The 20,661-nt window shown below is 36.1% G+C and overlaps 1 protein-coding gene across 1 annotated transcript; it reads right to left on the bottom strand.

Annotated features, from left to right (window-relative positions):
* Positions 1–1,022: 1,022 nt before the first annotated feature.
* Positions 1,023–17,356, bottom strand: LOC306856372 (trimeric intracellular cation channel type B-like). Its single transcript, XM_079395622.1, has 7 exons — positions 17,070–17,356; positions 16,509–16,858; positions 11,440–11,596; positions 7,893–8,077; positions 7,431–7,518; positions 5,221–5,338; positions 1,023–1,498 (listed from the first exon to the last, which is right to left on the bottom strand). The coding sequence occupies exons 2-7, from the start codon at positions 16,630–16,632 to the stop codon at positions 1,295–1,297; spliced, it is 876 nt and encodes a 291-aa protein (XP_079251748.1). The 5' UTR covers positions 16,633–16,858; positions 17,070–17,356; the 3' UTR covers positions 1,023–1,294.
* Between the last annotated feature and the right edge of the window lie 3,305 nt (positions 17,357–20,661).

Genomic DNA, 20,661 nt, shown 5'->3' with positions numbered 1-20,661 from the left:
AATGAGCGATTAAACAGAAATAATTTGCTCGGCGTTTCACTGCTTAGATTGTTGTTGTTGTTGTTTCAACTGAAACTCTATATACATCATCTTTCACATGCTGTCGATTATAATAACTGGTCATTAATCAGTTTAATGACAGAATCACCTCACCAGCTCACCTGGAAGACACTTTACAGCTCTATTAACTCACATTCATACTGAATAATTAACTCATTTCTGCAACAATATTTTTTCCATGCGCTCGAATCTGAGGAAAAAACGCGGCAAGGATATAAAAGTAGCCAGATTCCACGGGAAAACGGAGTTTTATTGTGTTTGATTGACAGCAGCTCAACCAATGATATGCGTTTAGGGCGGGGCTATCTTTGTCTCATTAAAAGACTGAAAACACTCACCATTTCTGTTCAGTTCTGCAGAAAAATACACTTCAGCTTTAAAAATACAACACATTTCTGCCTAGTTTAAACCCTCAAGCATGTGTTGACCCTTTGACTTCCAGCGCATTACTGTAAACGCCAATATTGTGTTGAGAAACCAGGGAATTTTCTTTAGTTTTTTTGGAACCATGCATTAAAAGTTGATTTTTGGCAGCCTGTCACAGATATACATGGAGTTTAAAGGAACAGTTCACCAGAAAAGTGATTCTAAAAGCCATTCTAGATTTAAATGAGTGCGTTTCTTCATCAGGTTTGTAGAAATGTGTCTCTGCATCAGTGTCTCAGCAATGGATGCTCTGCAGTGAATGGGTGCCGTCAGAATGAGAGTCCAAACAGCTGATAAAAACATCACAATAATCCACACCACTCCAGTCCATCAGTTAACATCTGGAGAAGACTAAAGATGAAACTAATCCAGCATTAAGATGTTTTTAACTAAAATACTCTCATTCTGACGGCACCCATTCACTGCAGAGCATCCATTGCTGAGACACTGATGCAGACGAGCAACTTTTTCTGTGATTCATTCACCTTGATCTTCCTGTGAGAAACCTGATGTTTTTCACACACAACACCACAAACTGAAGACAGCGAGTGAATTATATTCAATCATTCCAGCATTCAAAACGTCTTACAGTAAAACTGGTTTCTGCACTCATAAATGCATTATAAATATTATTAAAATATATTATCCTCACCATTACAGCATAGAAAAGAATAGAATTCTCTGTGAATCAAGTAAATATGTACACATCAGATATCAAGATAAAAAGAGCATCTGTGTTTTAAAACATCATCAGCAGGAAACGAGTAGAAAAGGTTCACAAACTAGAAGTAAATAAAACCGTCAGGACTCAGTCCGTCTTTTTGGTGTTTTCTGCGTCTTTGGGGTTGGTTTGGTCCGGTTTGTCGGAAGCCGATCCGTTGGGTTTGTTGCAGCTCGGGGTCGAGTCGGTCAGAGGTGAAAAGGTCAAAGGTCGAACAAACAGAGTCTTGTAGAGCAGAGACTCCACCGATGAAAACGGATACGACGATGAACCCAACAACATCATCCGCGTCTGAAACAACACAGACCACTGGGTAAACAGAACAACAACTAAAGATCATCTGAGGAATACCTGTACTTTTAGTCTTTTAGCAGACGCTTTTATCCAAATGAGGACAAGAAGCAATCAAAACCATCAAAACAGCAGGTCTCAGTTACACTAGCGCAGTACACGTAGCAAGCTGTTTTATTTGATTATATAATAAATAAAAAGAAAACAGATAGAATAGAGCAAGCTAGTGTTAGACGCCTTTTTCTGCCTTTTGTTAATTGTATAATAAATAAAAAGAAACATAAATAGAATACAAAAAGAATAGAGATGCTACACTGCAAAAAATTATTTTCTTAGTATTTGTGTCTTGTTTTCTAGGATAAATATCTAAACATTCTTGAATCAAGACACATTTATTTGATAAGTAACATGACTTGGATATTAAGTCTAAAAAAAATTATCAACATTTTGTTCATTTTTGCTTAAAGCAAGAAACTAATTTGCCAATGGAGCAAGAAAAATATTCTTGTTTATCCTTTGAATTCTTCTTCTTACTCCACTGGCAGATATGTTTGCTTGTTTTAAGCAAAAATGAACAAAATGTTGATAATTTGTTTTAGACTTAATATCCAAGTCATTTTACTGATCAGTTGAATGCATCTTGATTCAAGAATGTTTAGATATTTATACTAGAAAACAAGACACAAATACATTTTTTTTGCAGTGTATGCAACATTTAATGCCATGAGTTTATGAACTTAAGACACTGATTTAAGGCCTTTTAATTGCTGGAAGGGTGAACTAAGATTTTTTAAGACCTGCAGAAACCCTGAGTTTCTCATAAATACAACTATGAGAGTCAAAGATGAACATGCATCTGAAAGGACAGTGAAATCCTCAGCCATACTAACGATTAAAATAGAGAGCTGAAGGAGAGAAGCGCTTGTCTTGAGACTGCAAAGGTCAAAGGGCACGAGCGAGAGATATGACTGAAGAACTCCAGATTTACCATCAGTCTCGCTCAAGAACTTCACTCTTTTTAAAGCAGAATGATGCAATTACATGAAAATGATGCAAAAAGAGCAAGAGCCGTGTAAGAGTGTAAAGCGGCGCGGATCACACTGAAGGGCAAAAGAGGATCGAGAGAGACGAGAGCAACACCACTCACTTTGATGAGCTCTAGCAGCTCGTTCGTGAAATTCAGTCAAACGAATGCAAGCAGACGTCTGTCCAACTCAAACACCACACTCCGGTCAATCAAACACTGTCTTTGCCTTGTTTTTAGTCGTGAAACCACAGCTAATATTCGTTTAGCAGTAAATAAATACACAGAAGCTGAACTGGAATGGAGTTGCACTGTACACTGACAATAATTTGTATTGTTAAACTAGTCATGTGACCTCGTTACACTGCGTGTTTACTTCAGTGAGTGGCGCTCTCTAATAAAAGCAGTTAATTTTGCATTTCTAATTCTATTTTGCATTAAATGTCAGAAGGTTTGACTGTTTTGTCAATAAGGAGGTAACATTCAGGTTGCGTATATATATATATATATATATATATATATATATATATATATATATATATATATATATACAGTGCCCTCAGATAGAATTAACATAGATTAAAGTAAAAAAGACTTCATATTTAGTTGCAAATCCTTTGCTTTCAATAACTGCATCAAGCCTGTGACCCATTGACATCACCAAACTTTAGCATTCTTCTTTTGTGATGCTTTTCCAGGCTTTCACCGCAGCCTCTTTCAGTTTTGGGGGGTTACTCCCTTCAGTCTCTTCTTTAGCAGGTAAAATGCATCCTCTACAGGGTTTAAGTCTGGAGATGGACTTGGCCAGTCTAAAACCTTCCACTTCTTGCCCCTGATGAACTCCTGTGTTGTTATGGCACTATGTTTCGGGTCATTATCTTGCTGCATGATGAAGGATCTCTCAATCAGTTTGGTTGCATCTTTCTGTAAATTGTCAGACAGAATATTTCTGTAGACTTCTGAGTTAATTTAGCTGCTGTCATCATGTGTTACATCATTAATGAAGATTAATGAGCCTGTCCCAGAAGCAGCGATGAAAGCCCAAGCCATTACATTACTTGTGTAATGTGTACTATAATGTACACCTGTGTACCCTGTGTTTCAGATGAGCTTGTATGTTTGGGATCATGAGCAGATCCTTTCTTTCTCCAAACTTTAGTCTTTCCATCACTTTGGTCCATAAAATCAGTCCATAAAACCTTGTCCCAGAATTTCTGAGGCTCGTCTCCTATTCTTCTTGCTAATGAGTGGTTTGCATCTTCTGGTGTAGCCTCTGTACTTGAGTTCATGAAGTCTTCTGCGAACAGTAGATTGTGATCCCTTCACTCCTGCCGTCTGGAGGTTGTTGCTGATGTCACTAACAGTTGTTTTAGGGTCTTTCTTTACAGCTGTCACAATGTTTCTGTCAAAATCTCGATACATGCCCCATCCATCCTCCCCTCAATACGGTGCAGTCGTCCTGTCCCCTTTGCAGAAAAGCACCCCCAAGGCATCCCAGCTTTCCTGTAGCTCAAATAGTAGAGCATGGCGCTAGCAACGCCAAGGTCATGGGTTTGATTCCCAGGGAAAGCAAGAGCTGATAAAATGTAAAAACTGTAACTTGAATGCAATGTAAGTCGCTTTGGATAAAAGCGTCTGCTAAATGCATAAATGTAAATGTAAATGTTTCCACCCCCATGCTTCACGGTTGGGATGGTGTTCTTGGGATTGTACTCATCCTTCCTCCAAACGCAGCGAGTGGAGTTTATACCAAAAAGTTATATTTTGGTCTCATCTGACCACATGACCTTCTCCCATGCCTCCTCTGGATCATCCAGATGGTGTTTGGCAAACTTCAGACGGGCCTGGACATGTGCTGGCTTGAGCAGGGGGACCTTGCGTGCTGCAGGATTTTAATCCATGACGGTGTAGTGTGTTACTGATGGTAACCGTTGAGACTGTGGTCCCCGCTCTCTTCAGGTCATTGACCAGGTCCTCCCGTGTAGTTCTAGGTTGAACCCTCACCTTTCTCAGGATCATTGATACTCCACGCGGCGAGATCTTGCATGGAGCCCCAGTCCGAGGGAGATTGACAGTCATCTTGAATTTCTTCCATTTTCTAATAATTGCACCAACAGTTGTTGCCTTCTCACCAAGCTGTTTGCCTATTGTCCTGTAGCCCATCCCAGCCTTGTGCAGGTCTACAATTTTGTCCCTAGTGTCCTTAGACAGCTCTTTGGTCTTGCTCACAGTGGAGAGGTTGGAGTCTGATTGATTGAGTGTGTGAACAGGTGTCTTTTATACAGGTAACGAGTTCAAACAGGTGCAATTAATACAGGTAATGAGTGGAGGATAGGAGAGCTTCTTGCACTCTGTTGCACTTCACTTTTGCTTTAAAAAAGGATTTCATGGAAATTTGGATTTCATTTGGTTTAATATAATATTTTTAAGTAAATTTGTTGATTTTTTTGTGTGGGAAATTAATTGTTTAGATTAATCGAAATAAAAATAGTCGTTAGTAGCAGCCCTAATTTTATTATCACTCTTCATGTCTGTATTTTGTTTTTACCTTTTCCTGAAGCATAACAACTATAAAATGCATAATTATAAAATTGCAATATAAATAATTTTACTATTTTGACAAATACATATCTAGATATTTATGTATTTTCATATAAACCCAGATTAGGAGTTTGGTTTGAGTGTCACACACACAGACCTTGTTGGTGACGATGAAGAGCGTGTAGATGAAGATCAGCTGATGCGTCTGAATCGGGAGAAAGCTGCACTGCTGGAGAGAGAACAGAACGGATCCCAGCAGCGTCACCTTGGTCGGGCTACACACACACACACACACACACACACACACACACACAGGTCAAAGGTTAAACAAGGAAAGTTAAATATAACAGCTCTGACTCTACAATGTAAAACAAACAATTAACACACGACTGAGAAGCACATTCTATAGAAAAGTGTTGAGTTTAACGCCACTCTGCAACCATAAACCTTCTAATATTACTTAGTGGAAGAGTTGTATAGTGTGATTATTGCTATTCACCGTAAAAGTGTTATTTGTTTGAATCCATTTAACTCTCACAATAATAGCTTTTTTCATTTCTACTGGATTTTAAGAGTCACTTTTTCAACTAATAAATTAAATTCAAAATAATACAAAAAATACAAAATATTTTAATTATATTATTAATAATTATTTTTTCCATATTTAAAAAAAAATATTAAAAAATGAAACTTCAGGTTTTAGTTTTTGTGGGCTGAAATGTGTTTATTTTACAGTGTTTATTGAACATTTATCAATCATATTACTGTTGCCAGAGTTTTAAAAATGCCATAAGCAGTAAGGTAATGTGTTACAGTGCGTTACAGTAGAATGCCTTATTTTTTTATATTCATACAATTACTTCATAATTTAAGACATAATTTGTACCATAACGGATTCTGCATGTTGATTTATTTGCTGATCAAAATAAGATCAAGGTAAGTCAATATGCATTGATCTGCACAAGTGATTAGCGTTTTATTTCCCATCAGATGCTCAGAAATACAGTAAAGATGCGTCAGACGGAGAAAAATCAGAGGCTCGTCTCCACGAAAGCGACGCTTTCTCTTCTGCGTTCTTCCACACGAAACCCTTTCAAATGACACTCGCACAAAAACCATGACAACAAGTGTCTCCAAGACACGAGAGAGGAAATCAATACAGAAGCCAATTATTCTACCTGCGGCATTCTGGGAGCAAACGCTATTATTCTGAGAGAAAGAGAGACAGCAGACACACAGATTCAGCTTCTGCAAACACTGCCATCAAATCTGGACAAGAACAGCTCGTCTGTGATGCTTTCATCTCATTCATGAGTTCAGATGAGCTAATTAACACACCGAACGCCCTCAAACATGAGCATTTGGTCTCATAGATGTCTTTTAGACACTGAGAATATCACTCAAAATATCTGATGAAGAACAGCGACAGTAGAGAGGAGAAAAGATCCTGCAGCATTTCAGACACAGATCTGATGAAATGATGTTCAGACATTCAGAAAGAAATTCTGCTGTCTGAGAGATTTTATATTTTCAGTTTTCATTTTAATGTTAGAAAGAAAACAAATATAAAACTTTAACTTAAATTGTCAAAGCAACATCTTTTATTTCATTGAGTTTAACTTAAATTTAAATTAAGCAAAGTTAAAACTGAAATAAAAATGCTTTAAAAAAAAAGAAAAAAAAATTCAAATCCAAAATAATTAATTTAATAAAAATATATATACAAAAAAAAAGAAAAAAATTATAAGTTTTCGTTTTTATAAGAAATTATACACAAATAAAAAATAAAAAAAAAATCACAAAATTACTTGACTCATTTTTATTAGTTTTTCGATTTTGTTTAATAGGTCTGTATTTTTTATTTTATTTTTTTATGGAAACAAATGTGTTAAATATACATATATATTTTTAAAAAATGATAAAAAAAACAACAAGTTACTAAAACCATTTTTATTAGTTTTATGATTCTTTTAATAAATTTCACTTTTAGTTTTAGTTATTTCAGTCAACTGAAACTCAAGTGAAAATAAATATAAATAGAATAAATAAATAGCTTCTGTTTTTTTTTTTTTTAATATGTTTATATAGTTTTAATTAATTTTTAATTCAGTTTTAGTTTGTTTACTACATTTAGTACAAGTTAAACTAAATTAAATTAAAAAATGTTTCCTTGGCAACTAGCGGAAATGAAAGGTATTAAATAAAAGGAATTTATTTCAGTTAATGTTTAAGTTCAAGTAACAACAATGTTTTTAATTGTTTTAGTTAGCTATAACAACCCATGATGCACAAAATGTGATGGTACTTTATTTTATTTCATTCAGAAATGATCTTGTGTCATATATCTGGAATATTTAAGACTCTTACTATGACATCTTCAGGAGTTCGTTGGTTTCGGGTTTCCAGACGCCTCGAACCAGCTGCTCAAAGTTACTCAAGAGTCCTCCGCCGGCTCCTGCAGACACACAATCACATCTGGAGATCAGAGATAGCATTGGACATCCATAATAACTCCATCCATAACTCTCAGGATGAGGCACGAGTCGCTCGCTGATGTGTTTTGGCTCTTAAACTTGTATTATTTCAGCGGCGATTGTAATTACAGTCACCTCGACCTCTTGATATTTCAAACCTTTTCTGGCTGTAATTGAAGGACAGCGGGGTGAAATGCATCATGGGTTTTAATAATGAATGTGATGAAATTCTGAAAAATAACCTTGAGCTTTTAAACACGGAAATGTCAAGCCAAGAATACTATCACATCCTGCTCGATATCTGACTGGAAAAAACGAACGTAGATGGATGAGTGTAATTAGAATCGCGCCGTACCTTTAGCCCAGCCCACCGCGATCATCACAAACAGACCGTCTTTGTACTTCCTTCCTGCTTGTGTGACTCCGCCCAGAACCTTCCAGGAACGGGTCACTTCCTTCATCGCTGTCAAGACCAGACGCACGGGCAAGACAGACGACAGCGAGTACACGGCATCCAGAGGACAATAAAACACCAGATACCTGCGCGCACACACACACACACACACACACACTTCTATCATATCTGTGCAATACATATTAGTTTCTAATAATCTCTAAAAACACGTCCAGTTCAAACACTGTAAACGAGAAATATGGGCTAAATGTCATTTCAATAATGTCACAATCAGTGCTATTTTACAAAAAGTAATGCATTACTTTCCACAAAAAGTAACTAAGCAACACAAATAGTTACTTTATTATGGAGCAACACAATATTCATCATTTTAAACGTAACGTCTTCCCAACACTGGCACACACACACACACACACATTTATTTTTTAATAAATTTCACTTTTAGTTTTAGTTATTTCAGTCAACTGAAACTCAAATGAAAATAAACATAAATAGATAGATTAAATAGAATAACTAAATAGCTTCTGTTTTGTATTTTTAAATATGCCTATATAGTTTTAATTAATTTATATTTCAATTTTAGTTCATTTTGTACATTTAGTACAAGTTAAACTAAATGAAATTAAGAAATGTTTCCTTGACAACTAGCTGAAATAAAATAAGTTAAATAAAAATGGGTTTTTATATAATTTATTTCAGTTAATGTTTATTTTTAGTAACCAAAATGTTTTTTTTTTTTATTATAATTGTTTTAGTTAGCTATAACAACCCAAGCACAACATTTTATGGTACTTTATTTTTTTATTATTATTGTGAGGTGAAATATGACTTGGATGTGGTGTAAATAAAAAGCAACAAAAGTGGTTACGTTTTCACAAAACACTGACAAAAACACAATGCATTATTTTCCATAAAAAGCAATTAACAATTTTTTCATGGAGTAACGCAATATTATAATCCAACACTGGCGTGCGCAAACACACACACACAGTCTCACACACACACACACACACACTCAAAACAGACACTCTCACACACACACACAGTCTCACACACACACACACACACACACACTCAAAACAGACACACACACACACACACACACACACACAGTCTCACACAAACACACACACACACACACTCAAAACAGACACACACACACACACACACACACACACTCATGTGTCAGTCCACTGCCAATTGCTTAATTGCCCATCTCTGTCCATCAAAGCAGCAGAAAGTGCTCGTTTAAATTGCCATTAGCATAATTTGTGCTGTTGGCTATTAATTATGGTAAGCGCTCATCCTGTGAATGATGATTTCTTTCTGAAATGTCAGAGACCCACTGAAAGATGGACAAAAACAACTTTCAAATGCATTCCAGTGTAAGACCTTTTCCTTCACAGTGCTGCTGATTTGCTTTTCATGACTTTCCAGGCCTGTTTTTAATATTCCCTGATAATTGGCAGTTTTTAAGTGGAATACATTGCTTCACCAGCAGAAACCCGTCACATCATGAACACAGAGAGAGCCTCAGTCAGTGTTTAAGAGTGATTCTGAGATCTTTAGTTTAGTTCAGAGGACTAGTCACATCCTGACAGCGATCAACATTCAACATGAGTGTGAGATTTCAGAAACAGAAACACACACACACACACAAAGACAGATTCTCAGCCTACAAACAGCCTCATTTAACAATTAAACAGTCAATGATGAAAAGAACTTACATACACCTTTCAGAATCTGCAAACTGTTAATTATTTTACCAAAATAAGAGGGATCATACAAAATGAGGACAACTGAGGGACTCATGTGCAACTATCAAAGAAGCTTCAAACGCTCACTGATGCTCCAGAAGGAAAAAAACATGCATTACTCGTGGCCTAATGGTTAGAGAGTTGTACTTGTAACCTGAAGGTTGTGGGTTCGAGTCCCCGGCCGGCAGGGATTGTAGGTGGGGGGAGTGAATGTCCAGCGCTCTCTCCACCCTCAATACCACGACTGAGGTGCCCTTGAGCAAGACACCGCACCCCCAACTGCTCCCCGGGCGCCGCAGCATAAATGCTGCCCACTGCTCCGGGTGTGTGTTCACGGTGTGTGTGTGTTCACTGCTGTGTGTGTGTGTTCACTGCTGTGTGTGTGTACTGCTGTGTGTGTGTGTGTGTGTGTTCACTGCTGTGTGTGTGTGTGTGTGTTCACTGCTGTGTGTGTGTGTGTTCACTGCTGTGTGTGTGTGTGTGTGTTCACTGCTGTGTGTGCACGTTGGATGGGTTAAATGCAGAGCACGAATTCCGAGTATGGGTCACCATACTTGGCTGAATGTCACTTCACTTAATTAAGAATCAAGTGTATGTAAACTTTTGAACGGGGTAATTTTTTTAAATCCAACTATTATATTCTCTTGTGGACTATATGTAAACATTTTATGTGAAATATCTCATTTAGATCAGTACTAAAACAATAACTGGCATTTATTTTGGTAAAATAATTAACATTTTGCAGATTCTGAAAGGTGTATGTAAACTTCCGGTTTCAACTGAATATTTAGCATATTTTTCAGATTTTTTGCATTGTGACATTATTATAATGACAAAAACATTTTCTCTCTACATTCTCATGTCTGTGATGTGTCTGAATGTTTTGCTTCTCGTAAGAGTCATGAAAGATAATGTGGCAAATCTCATTAAAACTTGCATATTTCAACCTGAAATTAAAAAAGAACATTTAATATTCATAAAGAAAATTAAGCCTGTTTTAGAACAATAAGGACATAAAAACATTAAATTAATGATAATAAAACAGATTTTACTTCTACGGTGTATTCTCATTTCTGCGATGTGTCTGAATGTTTTACATCTTATTTGTGACCCTGACATTCATTCAGATCTTTCATTTATCACACCATACATTATTTTTGTTCAGTTTTATTCATTTATTTAGAATATTTATGAGGAATGAAGCAGGTTTTTCAAAATATTTGATAAAGACATAAATGAACTGCATGATGTGACACTTACAAAAAAGTACTAAGCTGATACCATGGTAAAGTGATGGTGTTAGATGGTAATATTTCGTTACTGATTGGTACTTTTGATGTAATAGGACAATTAAAGGGACAGTTCATCAAAAAAATTACAGTTCTCCCATCATTTACTCTCCCTCACATCCTTCCAAACCTCATCCATGAAAATATCTCCAAATAAATCCCCAGCAGAAGCGTCACACATCTCTGAGCAGCTGTTTGGTTTAACTTCTATTTCTTTTTTTCACTTTTTATGTACATTAATTTTGCTGCTCTAAATAAGTGTTTATATATCATTATGTGAGCAAATCACATGAAATCATTATAATTGTTTGCAGTTGTCATGTTTGTAGCGGTTAGTTTTAATATTACCGTCAATATTGGTGGGGCCCATTTTCATAATTTTGCCTTCGGCCCACATTCTCATGAGCTGTGTGTGTGTGTGTGTGTGTGCATGTGTCTCACCACATGAGCGAGGCGAGCAGCAGGTTGGTGGTGTTGGACAGCGGTGCGACCGGCGCGTCTGCCATCATCAGCGCTGAGAGAACGGCTCCACCGAAACAATACAGCATCGAACTGAACCAACACGCAAACGGACTGCGCTGAGAGACCTCCAGCGCTCCTGCAAAACAATCATCATCATCATCATCACTCATGTGACATTACAGCCAATTCACTTCAGAAAGACAAACACGAACATCACACAAATCAAACACTACTGCAGGGAAAAATGTGTATAGAAATCATAAATAAATCTCCTTTTGGAGATGTCCTCATTTGTAAAATTGGTATAAGAATAAAATACCTTTTTTTTCTTAACTGTAGGTTTAGTTTACAGCATTTAAAACTAACTGTACTGTTATAGCTGTATATAAAAACAACAGAAATCCATGCAATGTCCCCATTTAGATTTAGCCAAGTAAATGTAAGCAATTGGGCCTAAAAAGGCCTTCTAATTCAAAATAAAATGTAAACCACAACAAGAGTCATTGATCATCGTTTAGAAACACTCCAGAATATCTCAGACAGATTGAGACGAACAGATAAAGCATGATCACGTGACTGTGTGCTGGATTTCATATCTCTGCTCCGAGATTAGCATGAGATTAGCATGAGACAGTAAATGAGTTTGATCAAGAGCTCAATGATTTGGGGGAGAAAAAACAACAATCTAATTGCAGTTTTTAAATTGTGATTTCAAATGTTTTTTTTTTTTTGACAAATGTATTCATAGCACTTTTCACTACACATGGTTTCAAAGCATATGACATGAAATAATGTTTTCAATATCTTAATATCTCCATGCCTTCAAGTCTAATTTAGCAGATTCGAGCAGGAAAATAATATCATTTACCATATAATATAATCACAAAACTAACAAGTGCTCAAGAGACTGTTTAAAGTCGACTGCTTGAGATGTAGAAGGCCTGATATCTGCAGTGACAGCTGTTAAACACTCAAACACAGATAAACGCGACAGCCTTCACGGATTTAATCAGGTCATGTGATGCAACTGCATCCTAGCTGACGACACGCTCGATCAACACGAGTTCACAGGACAGTTGCATTCATTCTGATCACATGATGCAGCCACTAAAGCAGCGAACGGATGACATCGAGACGGAAGCAGAGCGGATCCACCACAGATACGAGTCAATGCATCCACACACACACACACACACACACACACTCGTCATGCTCTCAGTGTGTTGCAAGGCTCAAAGAAGCAGAACAGCACAAGATGAGATGTGTGTGTTGAAGTCATGCTGTAGAAACGTACCTGTCTACCTGCAGACAGAGAGAGAGCGATGCCTGCAAGATCACCACAAGCAGCGCATTACTACAAAGCTCTCATATAGAACTGAACACATACAGTCAACTAGCACGGATTCAACAGTCTGGGCATTTTTCTGAACCATTTCTGTTCAGAGATGGAGTACAGCTTCTGTGTTGAGAGTCAAACTGACCCACATTGGTTTGCATGAAATTCACCAAAAAGTGAAGATAAAATCATGTAAAAACAGAAAAATGTTATTGTAGCTGTCAGAGACTAAAAAAAAAAAAAAAAAGAGAAATTTAATAATTGCTATCTATTTTTTTTGTTGCTTTATTTCTAAGTCAATTTTTTTTTTGTAAAATTAGCTACACAGACACAATTAAAAAAATTAACAAAAAAAAAAAAATTGTCGTCATGAAAATGTAGTGACTATTTGCTACTTACTATTTAAGTAGCAAAAGCATCTAACATTATTTGTACTTAGTGCACGTAACACTAATTACTATTTGAACAACAATCTTTTTTGTCGTCTTTTTGTGCGAGCATACACTGAAAAAAAATGATACATTTAAATAAATTTAGATGAAACTAAATTTATTTAAATGTAGCTAAAATAAATTGATTGCAACCACTTACCTTAAAAAAGAATTAGTAAATTCAATGAATCATTTTTTTTTCAGTGTAAAATGAGTTACTTAATTTTCCTTTTAGTGCAGTAATAGGCTAGTAATTGAGATCCAAAAAATCTCAATTCCTTGCAAACTGCATGAAAACCAAAGAGGATAAATTTGATCAAAACTCAAAAGTCCTTCCAAAATATATCTACTTTAACGTTTGAGAGCATTTATGACCATAAATGAGAAATATTGTCAAAATTCCAAGATTAAAGTGGTTACTAAGGTGTTTGGGGTTGTTGCTATGCAGTTGCTACGCTGTTGTCAGTGGTTTCATCTCGTTTAAAGTGAACAGAAACTATTGCATGATACAAAATAGAAGAATGTTTCAAACAATGGTTTGCTACATTGTTCTCGTTGCGTTTGTCACATGACCTCATTACATCCAGTGAGTAGCATCCTGTTGTCATCTCAGAAATAAATAAAACATTTTGTGTTTTTAATCCAATTCTATTAAGAAAAATGTTTTAATGTTTGGGAGTGTGATTAAATAATGATTTAAAGTCGCACTGAAACAGACTTTATTTTGATTCCAAATTACAAGGTCAAGTTTTTTTATTAGAAAATGAAATATGTATCAAATCATTCACAATAAGCCCAATAAAATGCATTTAGAAAATTGACTCATACATAAAATATTAGTTATTACATATTTGAAATGGAAGGTCGAGCAGAGTGCATTGCATTGTGGGATACACACACACACATCACATCTTTTTGGCAAATGTAGCAGTAGATCACCCAGATGATGCTTACAGACAACTCAAATATGGTGCCCAAAATAAAGATAATACTGTATATAATTGAATAAAAAGTCACAGAAGTTGATGGACATGGAAATATAACTCAGCTTTTCTACACTCTCAAGCTACCTTGTATATATTTGACTATCAAAAATGTCATTATTATATGCAACTAATATTGATAAAATAATGCATATTCTTACTCAAGACCTTCAACACTGCTCAAACTGTGTAATATATCACTGAAGTGACTCATAAAAGAGTATTTACAAATGTTTTTGGTCATTTCTGCACCATAGAACATTTATGTAAAGAAAACACAAGAGTCATTCTCGTCTCTGCATGAGAGAAGAAGCGTTCAAGACCAGAACAGAAGGAGTTTCTGCTTCCACAGAACATTAAACATGCATGAGCCTGACAGGAAGTGACACGCGGCGCTCGGGGAAAACTCCCAGAGCGGAGAACAGACAGAAACAGGAAAGAGGGCTTTTCCAGAACACTCTCTGTCTTTATTAGGAAGAAAGACGCTGAACTGCCTGCTAAACACATTCCTCATGGAATAAAAGTTGCTTGGGAAACCAGAACACAATGAAGTGAGCCGGGCTGCTGCTTAATTAATCCTTTCATTAAATGCAATGAAATCATTTGGTTACTCGTGCAGGTTCACACACAACAACAGATGTGGGGGGTCCTTCTGGATGAGTTTAAAAATACTGACACAAATCCTGAGTTTTGTGGTTTTAGTTCATGTCTGTTATCTCAAGCGAACGATGAACAAATCCTTACAAATCTTCAGAATATAGACAGGAATAAATATGTAAGTTTTGTTGTTTGCAAGTGCTGCTGAAGTGGAGAAAAAACTCCAAAAAAACATAAAAAAAACACATTTTCGCCATGTTTTTAGGAATAAAATGTTGATTAAAAATCTGTATGAATGATATACGAACAAATCCCTCTGTATAACCTTCAGATATATATATATATATATATATATATATATATATATATATATATATATATATAAATAATATAGATTGAAACTGTAAAATTTGGTGTGTGTAAGTGCCGCTGAAACAAAGAAAAAACTTTTAAAGATATGTATAGTAATTTAAATTTACAGACGAAAATAAAAACAGCAACAACAAAAAAAAAAACGCTTAATTGTGTCTTTTGGATGTTTTCTTTCCTCTAGTCTGAAAAAAAAAAAAAAAAAAAAAACATTATGAAGAGCCAAAAATCTCAAAATTGCATAAAAAAAGTGTAGTGTCTTACATCTATATGCTAGTGGACTTCTAAACATTGACAAAATAAACTCCACTTTCAGTCTTTCTTCCTGGAAAACAGACTATGAACAGTAACTTCAGGTTAATTAGTTGCACTGGATGTCAGTCTGGATCGTGTAGGAGCTAATATGCTGCTGGTAAAACAGAATCATGTTTAACCTAAAACATTCTTGAGACTCTCTTCCCACTGGATCTAAACATCAGGACGTGTTGAGTCTCATTCCCCTCCAGATATTTGAGTAAAGTGCTGGACAATAGAAGAGAGTGGGTCAGGTGAAACGGGATGCCGTGCAGGTCAGAGGCTCTAAAATAGCCTGTGATTTACTGCAGCTGCTGCAGCTAATACAATAGAGCACAAACACAAATTCCCAGTACAAGAGCACTGGCTAACCACACTTTGGTTAATGCAAATGCATGTGTGTTAATGCATGTTTGGTTAATGCAAAACGACCCAGCAAACAGGATTTGTGCCTCCACCCCACATGCAGAGCAAATGCATGCTTAACCACACATTTGCATGCTTCTATGAGAAAAACAGAGATAGAATATTGACAGAGAGTTAATGATTAAATGCACTTCTCTTCCCTTTGGCCTTTGATCATGTAACTTCTGCTTTCACACTCATTTAAACAGATCCGAACTCCGAACAGAACTCATTTAAACACACGCTGATCTGCTCTAGATGCATGAATGTGTTCTAATGAGAACAGAACCCTCATTTCTAAAGCCACTGCCTGGATGAAAGAAACTACATATAACACACGATCAAATGCATCAGAAATTTTCATGAAACATATTATTAAATATCAGATCTTGGATTATTACCACAAATTTGTTGATTAAATAAAAACAGAAAATACTAATTTCTTGCGATGTGAAGGGAAGTGTTGACAACCTGCCAAAGCACTCATAAAACAATGATTAAGAACATTATAAGTGCTTATATACTGTGCATATGACTGCAGAAATGAGTCTGAAATGTGACAGAGATTGATTCCGACACCGAATCGCGTTCAGCTAAAGCGTATTAGAGCTGATTCGGTTTGATTTCTCTTACCTGGCTGCTCTCTCAGACTCATCACTGATATGATATAATGCGCCATGTCGAAGTAGGGGAACATGGAGAGGTTTGACAGCCCCAGAGCGAGCTCGTTTAGATTGAGAAAGCCGAACACATCCATGGTTACACCGCTTTAGCTTCAGTCATGAACGCGCTGCCTGTAATCCACCTTCGGTCAGATGATGACTCGGTTCAGATGATGACTCGGTCGGGTGATGACTCGGTTCGGGTGATGACTCGGTTCGGATGATGAGTCGGTTCGGATGATCGGACACCGGATCAATCCATCTGATCAGCAGTTGATCGGACAGCTGTAACCGGATCCTCCGCCATTACTGCCGCGGATGCTGCGAACACAAACACACCCATCTACGTTACGTAACAGCGAGCTAGATCTTCTTTACGTGTTATTCGACCAGCCTGCGTCCCAATGTGCACACTATCCATCCTAACTTCTCTGTGATGATAGTAATTCAATACTATTTAGGGCAGATAGGGTGGATAGTATGCACACTGGGACGCAGGGATAGTAAAGACGTGATAATCTTAGCATCGTACCTTGAAAATAAGTGAATGGTTACATCTTCGATGATTTAAAATAAAGTACCGCGTTATTTTCATCCGATTTGGATGTTTTGTTGCTCTTCATGTGGTAAATGAATCTCTTTTCCTCATCTGTCAAATAAAGATGCTTCATTTCCTCGTTTTTCCTCACAGAGAGACACCTGCTGCACGACCGAGGAATAACAGAAGAGTTCCCGCGCTATTCCTCCAGGTGGCGCCAACGGAAACTGAAAGAGCGGGAAAATTCTGTGAGCGCGCCAACGACTGAAGGGCGTGTGTGTGTGTGTGTATAATGTGTGATTTTTGTATAATTTCGAGCTGTTCCGTTCAGAAGTGTATCACTATGGTATAAGTGCTGTATTATAAAGTGTTTAGTAGAGATAGGTTGGTTGGTTAATTGGTTGTTTGGAGGTATTTCTGACGCAGATGATCCAGGAATTCAGTAATAACAGACTGTCCATTTTAAAAGATGACAGAGTAAGGTTTATTTTCTGTTGGACGCCATATAATTACAGTGTTTTTCTGTTTGTGTGGTGAAAATCATCATCACATAAGGCGTCTTCCTCCAGAGGATTGTTTAGAAGACGTGCTGAATTCATCATGCATTATGTGAGAAATACTGAACTACTGAATCCAGTAAATACAGAGAGGACGAGGTCTGCATGGACTGATCAGGTGTGTTCATTTCTTCATGAATCATGGGACTTTAGTCTAAACAATCACACGCTTTCTAAATTCAAGACCAGTGAAGGCTTCAGTTTCATTCAGATCAGCGCTGCACTGCAAAAAAAGATTTTCTTGCTTAGTATTTTAGTCTTGTTTTCTAGTATAAATATAATAATTCTTAACTTACTTGACAAGTAAAATGACTTAAAATATTTTGTCTTGTTTTCTGAAAATATCATCCAGATTTTATAATTTTTTTGTCTGAAACAAGCAGAAATATCTGCCAGTGGGGTAAGAAAATAATATTAATTCAAAGGCTAAACAGGATTATTTTCTTACCCCAAAATCTTTTTTTGTGAAGTGTGAAATTCCCAACTGGACCAAGAATGATAAATACAGTTTACAGTTTACTCGGAGTCTTTCCGGAGGACTCCGCTTTATTTGTGGTCATCACACATGGATGCCAGTAAATACACTATAATTGAATTACTCTGGAATTGAATGAAGATTGTCTTGCCCTGATACACAACACAAGCCGTGACACTTTACCCTGCCCTACATAGCTGTGTGTGTGTGTGTGTGTGTAATAGTGCGTGAGAGTATGGTGTTTGGGGTTCGAGACGAATGACCTCTGACCTAATGATGAATTGAGTGATTGAGAGTTTTGAATCAGTGAATATGGGTCTAAGAGGATTGTGGGGGTTTTGTTATGCATTTGTTTGTCTGAGTTCAGATCATGTGTTTATTTAGTAGCATTGAGATATTATGATAGTTTCTATTAACATATTGAATTAGTTTTTCTGTTTTTATTTTAAGTTTGGTTTCATTTTGTTGTGTTTTTGTCATTTTTGTTTTTTTTAGTGCTGTCAAACGATTAATTGCATCCAAAATAAAAGTTTTTGTTTACATAATATATGTGTACTGTATATATTTATTATGTATATATAAATACACACGCATGCATGTATATATTTAAGAAACATTTTATGTTTGTATATTAAATATATTTTTTATATAATATAAAATATAATGATATAAATATATAAACGTAAATATTTTCAAAATATATACTGTATGTGTGTGTATTTATATATAGGTTAGTACACATACACACATTATGTAAAGAAAAACTTTTATTTTGGATGCAATTAATCATTTGACAGAACTAGGTTTTTTTTATTCATTTTTATTTCAGTTTTAGTTAATTTAGTGCATAATTATTTTATTAAGTAGAAATAAATTAAAATTAGATGTTTTGTCTTGGCAACTAGATAAGAAAATAAGTTCTTATATAAGTTCTTATAGGTTTTTATATTTTATTTAATTTAAAATGTATTTTATTTAAAGTAATGAAAGGGATTTTTTTATAGTTTTAGTTAACTAGATGGAAATACTTGATCTAATGCAACACAATCCACGCATTTAAAACAAACACAAGTGTGCTTTTCATAATACACACTGTTTCAAAGCAGCTTTAGAGATTAATAATGCAAATGTTTATAATATCTAAATGTTTTATAGTCACATGGAACAGTTTAGAGCTGGACGTGAGGATAGTTTAATGAATGATCGACCAGATGAGATTTGCTTTTAGTATATCTCACTTTATGTGAGTAAATGTAAATGGATAGTTAGAGGGACTTTACATAAAGTTATGTAGATTTAAGTATCTGCATACAGTACACTCATGTAAAGCTATATATATATATATATATTTCATAGCAAATATTAACTGCTTGATTGTTTATATTGTTGCAAAATGTAACTATAGTATCGTCCGGCTCTAATCTGTTAAATAAAATATGAAGATTTTACGATATTCCAAACAATAATGTCATGATTTTCTGTAAAGCTGCTGTTAAATAATGTGTATTGTGAAAAGCACTATATAAATAAGCTAGGTATAGTTTTGCTTTCAATCAATAACACTTATATTAATCTAATTACTGTTAGCTGATGTGTATCATATGATTAAAACGACATATGTATGAGGTTTTGGTGTATTTGTAAGCAGTTTAACTGAGAAAGTAATTGTCATGTTATAATTCTAGCCACACAGTGGTGCTAGAGAGCCTTATATTGATCCTTCATGGTCTTTTCTCTCCTCTTGGTCCAGTTAAAGCTGTGAATTAAAGCAGTTTCAATCAAGCATTTAGAGCACACACTGAATTAAAACCAAAGCTTGTGACTGATTGGCTGTCTGGACGGTTAATGATTCATTCAGAAATGCACATCAGCCAGAATTTAATTTTAAACCAATTAGTACTCTCGTGTAACAAAATAATGTGACATTCTCTTTCTATACAGATCTAATGCGCCGTTTATTGACGATTTGATTGAGATATGGAATATTGCTTTATCACCGTATGGCTTTTAAAAACTACAGCAGTCCAGAACTGACTTACTCTCTCACACACACACACACACACACACACACACACACGCACTCAGACACCCACACACACAAACACACAGACTCACACTCACACACCCACACACACACACACACACACACACAGACTCACACGCACACACTTACACACACACACACACACACACACAAACATACACACAGACTCACACGCACACACACACAGACTCACACGCACACACTTACACACACACACACACACACAAACACACACACAGACTCACACGCACACACTTACACACACACACACACACACACACAAACACACACACAGACTCACACGCACACACTTACACACACACACAAACACACAGACTCACACTCACACACCCACACAAACACACACACAGACTCACACGCACACACTTACACACACACACAAACACACAGACTCACACTCACACACCCACACAAACACACACACAGACTCACACGCACACACTCACACACCCACACAAACACACACACAGACTCGCACGCACACACTTA

The sequence above is a fragment of the Barbus barbus genome (genome assembly GCF_936440315.1).
Source record: "Barbus barbus genome assembly, chromosome: 36".
Lineage (NCBI taxonomy): Eukaryota > Metazoa > Chordata > Actinopteri > Cypriniformes > Cyprinidae > Barbus > Barbus barbus.
The sequence above is the reverse complement of the archived record's forward strand: the minus strand, read 5'-3'. Positions and strand labels throughout refer to the sequence as shown.